At 38.1% G+C, this 5000-nt stretch overlaps 2 protein-coding genes across 3 annotated transcripts in view; one reads left to right on the forward strand and one right to left on the reverse strand.

The window, feature by feature from the left end:
• slc17a5 (solute carrier family 17 member 5) overlaps positions 1-209 on the reverse strand; it is an 11162-nt gene extending 10953 nt beyond the window's left edge. For both annotated transcript variants that reach the window (XM_068731855.1, XM_068731854.1), the window contains exon 1: positions 68-209. In XM_068731855.1, coding sequence (XP_068587956.1) covers positions 68-149 — 82 coding nt within the window. In that variant the 5' untranslated portion in view covers positions 150-209. The remainder of the gene's footprint in view (positions 1-67) is intronic.
• A 2938-nt stretch (positions 210-3147) lies between these two features.
• arhgef33 (Rho guanine nucleotide exchange factor (GEF) 33) overlaps positions 3148-5000 on the forward strand; it is a 14956-nt gene continuing 13103 nt past the window's right edge. Inside the window, exon 1 of the mRNA XM_068731897.1 lies at positions 3148-3312. Within this exon, the coding sequence (XP_068587998.1) occupies positions 3261-3312 (52 nt within the window). The 5' untranslated portion in view covers positions 3148-3260. The remainder of the gene's footprint in view (positions 3313-5000) is intronic.

Consider the following 5000-nt stretch of genomic DNA (forward strand, 5'->3'; position numbering starts at 1 on the left):
TTACGCTGAGCTAACGTTAGCTTATGTTAGCTTGTAGATACTTTATTATTATTTATTTTAGTTTCACCTCTCGTGACTTTGTCTTCGTGTCCTCGGTGAAGCAGCGGTGTGTTGTCTCCCTCCGTGTCGGACCCCCCGTAGCGCTCCATTTTCTCCGGTTAAAGTTAAACTCTTCTACGGCATCACGGACCGAACCCCGATGACAACAAAAAAACAGAAGAGGCAGCAGCAGGATGCTAACGTCAGTCAGCTGAGGGCCACTCGATAGGCCAACTGCCGTCACGTGACGAGAGGCACGAGACCAGAAGTCGATTGATTTTATTTTATTAAATTTCGTTTTTATTTTATTTTTACTCCTATCTCACCTAATCTCTGTATCAACCTAAGACAAAAGTATATTTTTATTTTCTTAATAATAATTATTTTAAAAAAAAAAAGGTGTCAGGAAAATCGGAAACCAGAAAAAAAAACTTTTTTTTTTATTCTTTTAGGGGTATTTTCACTGGCGGAAATGGGCTTCCACACTGTATCAACTTGATGCAAAAGTATATTTTTTGTAGTTATTTTCTCAATAATAATAATTTAAAAAAAGGTGTCTGGAAAACCGGAAACCATGAAGAAGTATTTAGATATTTTACTTGAGTACTAATAAGTAGTAATAACAAAGTGTCAAAATACTCTGTTACAAGTAAAGGCAATAATTAAAAATGCTACTTAAGAAAAAAGTATTAGCGTCAAATAAAAGTACAAAAAAGTAAAATGACTCATTATGCAAAATAGCCCATTTTTTAAATCATAAATATTATATTACTGGATTATAATTATTGAAGTATGAATGTACTCATCACTATAATGTTGTAGCTGGCGAAGATGGAGCTACTTTTAATTATTCTACATAGTGCTAAACAGCTAAACCATAACAACATAATAACATCATAATAAGTGTTAGTTAATTTATATTTTGTAATAATAATTTACAAAGTAACTGAAGTCATAAAATAAATGGAGTGGATTAAAAAGTACAATATTTGCCTCTGAGACATAGTGGTGTAAAGATAAATACTGAAGTAAAGTACAAGTACCTCAAAATTGTACTTCTACTCTACAACATTATCTGGAGATCAAAGGGGCTAAATGCCCCCATCAGACCCAAAGGCGTCTTCTGATGATTTCAATTATTGGTAAATAAGACACATCTAGTTTTATTTTTTTAAGAGACAAATAAACAGTAGAGTTCATTCTCCTCGTGCACACTCACATGTAACCACAGCATCAGATGATGAAGAATTATGTAACCTTCTAAACACATGTTTGTTGTTGAAATGAGGGATGACGGCTCAGCTCTTTGTCTCCGGGGTCTTATTTTCTCCACCGCAGACAGAGAGACAAACACATCCTGTGGATATGAAGACAGATAGACAGACAGAGAGACACGTCCTGTGGATATGAAGACAGACAGACAGACAGAGAGACACGTCCTGTGGATATGAAGACAGACAGACAGACAGAGAGACACGTCCTGTGGATATGAAGACAGACAGAGAGACACATCCTGTGGCTATGAAGACAGACAGACAGAGAGACACATCCTGTGGATATGAAGACAGACAGACAGACAGAGAGACACATCCTGGGGATATGAAGACAGACAGACAGAGAGACACGTCCTGTGGATATGAAGACAGACAGACAGACACATCCTCTGGATATGAAGACAGACAGAGAGACACATCCTGTGGATATGAAGACAGACAGACAGACAGAGAGACACATCCTGTGGATATGAAGACAGACAGACAGACAGGGAAAATAAAACAATATTACTGAGGATTATTCCCCCCAGAGACGTCTAAACAAACAAATAATCAGATATGGGAAATTACAGTGTGCAATCAAATGTACAGATCTGATAAAGACTGATTCTATAAGACGGGTCTTTAGTACTTTAAAGCTGCTCTGATTAATATTGTTATATTAACAAAAGGTCATATGACTATGTGTAATATGAAAAGAGGTTGTTTGTAGTGATGAGCCCACAAGGAATAAGAAAAAGACAGACAGGTGGAGACCAAAACAGAGTTAAAAAAGAGAGTGAGTATTGGACCTAGATTAAACAAGTCGCCAGATCTTGAGCGACTCAAATAACTTAGTCTGGTGAAGGAGTGGAAGAGAGAAAAGAAACATTACATAAACACATAAAGTGTGTTATGTACGTAGATTTGACCCTGCAGCTATCAGGCTTTGATTACAGACTGTAGATATAAGAATGGACGAAGTCACCGAGACGTCACCCGTTGGTTTGTTAACTACGGTTTTGAAGTCGCAAGTTTGGCACTTTGGCCGTCGCCATCTTGTTTTACTGAAACCAGAAGTGACACAAGAGGGTGGAGCTTAGTACTGAACGCTGAATAAGACATTTTAAGATGAAAACACGGACAACATCGGGGTAGAGACCTGTCAATCACTGTGTAGCCCCGCCCCTAAAGCATCCCCTGCTTTATGGTCTGTTTGACTCTAAATGGAGCATAATGTAGTAAATGAACATCATGCTGTATTGAAGAAGACTTGAAACTAGAGATTGAGACCATAAACTCATGTTTACAATGTTTACTGAGGGAATAAATCAAGAGAGAAGTAGAGTCATTTTAGACTAGACTTCTATACAACCAGAGGAGTCGCCCCCTGATGGACACTAGAGAGAATGCAGCTTGAACACACTTCCTTTTAAATGCAGGTTCAAGACCCTTCAGCATCGGCTTCACTTTTCAGAAAGGTCAAAGGACTTCAACACTTTATTAGAACTGGTCTGCAGTGAAATCCTCCACTGCAGCCGAGTACAATCAGCTAGTTTTACTTTTTACCAACTGCATTACCTGGAATTCCCATTTCAAGCTGAGAGTGTTGCTGTACTTATTAACAACCAGAGTCACGCCTCCTTAAATGTAATCAGTTAGCAACAGTACGTTGCTGTTTGATGAACAAATCTCTCTCTCTCTTTCTCTTTCTCTCTCTCTCTCTCTCTCTCTCTCTCCTGCTGATCTCTCTCTCTCCTTTCCCCTCTGTCCCTCTAATCTCTGGAGACAAGGGCCTTTTTGTGTAAAAAAAAGGGAAATCATAGGACTCACATGCTTCGGAAGGAGAGAAAGTGAGGGATCACAGCAGAGGACGACAGGGTTGTTCAGAGGAGAAGAAGAAGTCAGAGAGGATCGTCAGAACCAGACAGCTTTGAGCTCTACTGGACCGGACCGGATATCCTCAACATGGAGAACGGAAAAACAGAAACAGAAGACAAGATGGAAGACGTGTCAGAAGGTAAAACAGGTGGCAAAAAACGTTTCTCTCTAACTTGGAGAAAAAGGTGCTGGTTTGTTCTCGGGCTGCAACTGACGGTTATGATAATTTTTTAAGTATTTCTTTCAGTAATCAATGGATTTAAAGGGTTAGTTATATGTACAAAAGTCACCAATGACCCAAACAAGCTCACTGATCAAGGCAGCTCTAGATCCTGTGTTCTGAGGTTAAATCACTGTTTTTATCAATGGAGTCTGGTGTGTAGAGAGATCATAGATAACAGTATCAGTTCCTCTTCAGAAAGTTCTGTCTGACAAAGAGACAGTAAAGAGGTGAAAATATTCTAAATACAACGTTCACTTAAACTGATATTGATTCTTTTAGGTGTTTAAATACGTCCACAGCAGTACATTACTTTGCTCCTTTACTCCTTTAAAACACTAGAACCTCAAACAACCACACTCAAAACATCACAACTGTCCCTTTAATACATTCAATGACAATACATCACCTGATTATTCACAAGCCTTTCTGTACTGTGAAGCCATTACGCATCGCTCTTTGGTTTTCGTCATTCTTTCTTTATTTTTATTTTATTTATATATTCATGGGTCTTTGTAGTCATTTTGCATCTCTTTGTAGTCATTTTGGTTCTCTATGTAGTTTTTTGGGGGCCTCTTTGTATTAGTTTTGTGTATCTGTAGTTGTTTTGTGTCTCTTTGTGTATCTGTAGTTGTTTTGTGTCTCTTTGTAGTCATTTTGTGTATCTGTAGTTGTTTTGTGTCTCTTTGTAGTTTTTTGTGTATCTGTAGTTGTTTTGTGTCTCTTTGTAGTTGTTTTGTGTCTCTTTGTACTTGTTTTATGTCTCTTTGTGGTCATTTTGTGTATCTGTAGTTGTTTTGAGTCTCTTTGTGGTCATTTTGTGTATCTGTAGTTGTTTTGAGTCTCTTTGTGGTCATTTTGTGTATCTGTAGTTGTTTTGTGTCTCTTTGTAGTCATTTTGTGTATCTGTAGTTGTTTTGTGTCTCTTTGTAGTTTTTTGTGTATCTGTAGTTGTTTTGTGTCTCTTTGTAGTTGTTTTGTGTCTCTTTGTACTTGTTTTATGTCTCTTTGTGGTCATTTTGTGTATCTGTAGTTGTTTTGAGTCTCTTTGTGGTCATTTTGTGTATCTGTAGTTGTTTTGTGTCTCTTTGTAGTCATTTTGTGTATCTGTAGTTGTTTTGAGTCTCTTTGTGGTCATTTGGTGTATCTGTAGTTGTTTTGTGTCTCTTTGTAGTCATTTTGTGTATCTGTAGTTGTCTTGTGTTTCTTTGTAGTTGTTTTGTGTCTCTTTGTAGTCATTTAGAGTCTCTTCCTGGTTTACACGTGTCTCCTCGAGTGACATTTTGCAGGTGAAGGCCAGAGGGGCCCCTGACACGTTGGGCCTGATCAGTAATCCATCCATACCTTTCACACATTACTGTTAACTGGACTCCATGCACAGTGTGCTTAGCATTAGTTAACGTTACACTATTAGTTGCAATGTCACTGGTAAATTAATTTAAATGAACTTACAATGGAAACTGTGAGGAGCATCATGTGTTTTCTTATCAGTGATCACAGAAGCACTTCCTCAGGTAATCGATGAACCGCTTCTGTCTTCATGTCTGAGGTCACTCTGGGACACCATAGCTTCATGTTGACATCTTGACGTCTTTTTTCTGGCCTTT

The sequence above is a fragment of the Cebidichthys violaceus genome, unplaced genomic scaffold, assembly GCF_023349555.1.
Source record: "Cebidichthys violaceus isolate CVI_PGR_0920_01 unplaced genomic scaffold, fCebVio1.0.p SCAF_54, whole genome shotgun sequence".
Classification (NCBI taxonomy): Eukaryota; Metazoa; Chordata; class Actinopteri; order Perciformes; family Stichaeidae; genus Cebidichthys; species Cebidichthys violaceus.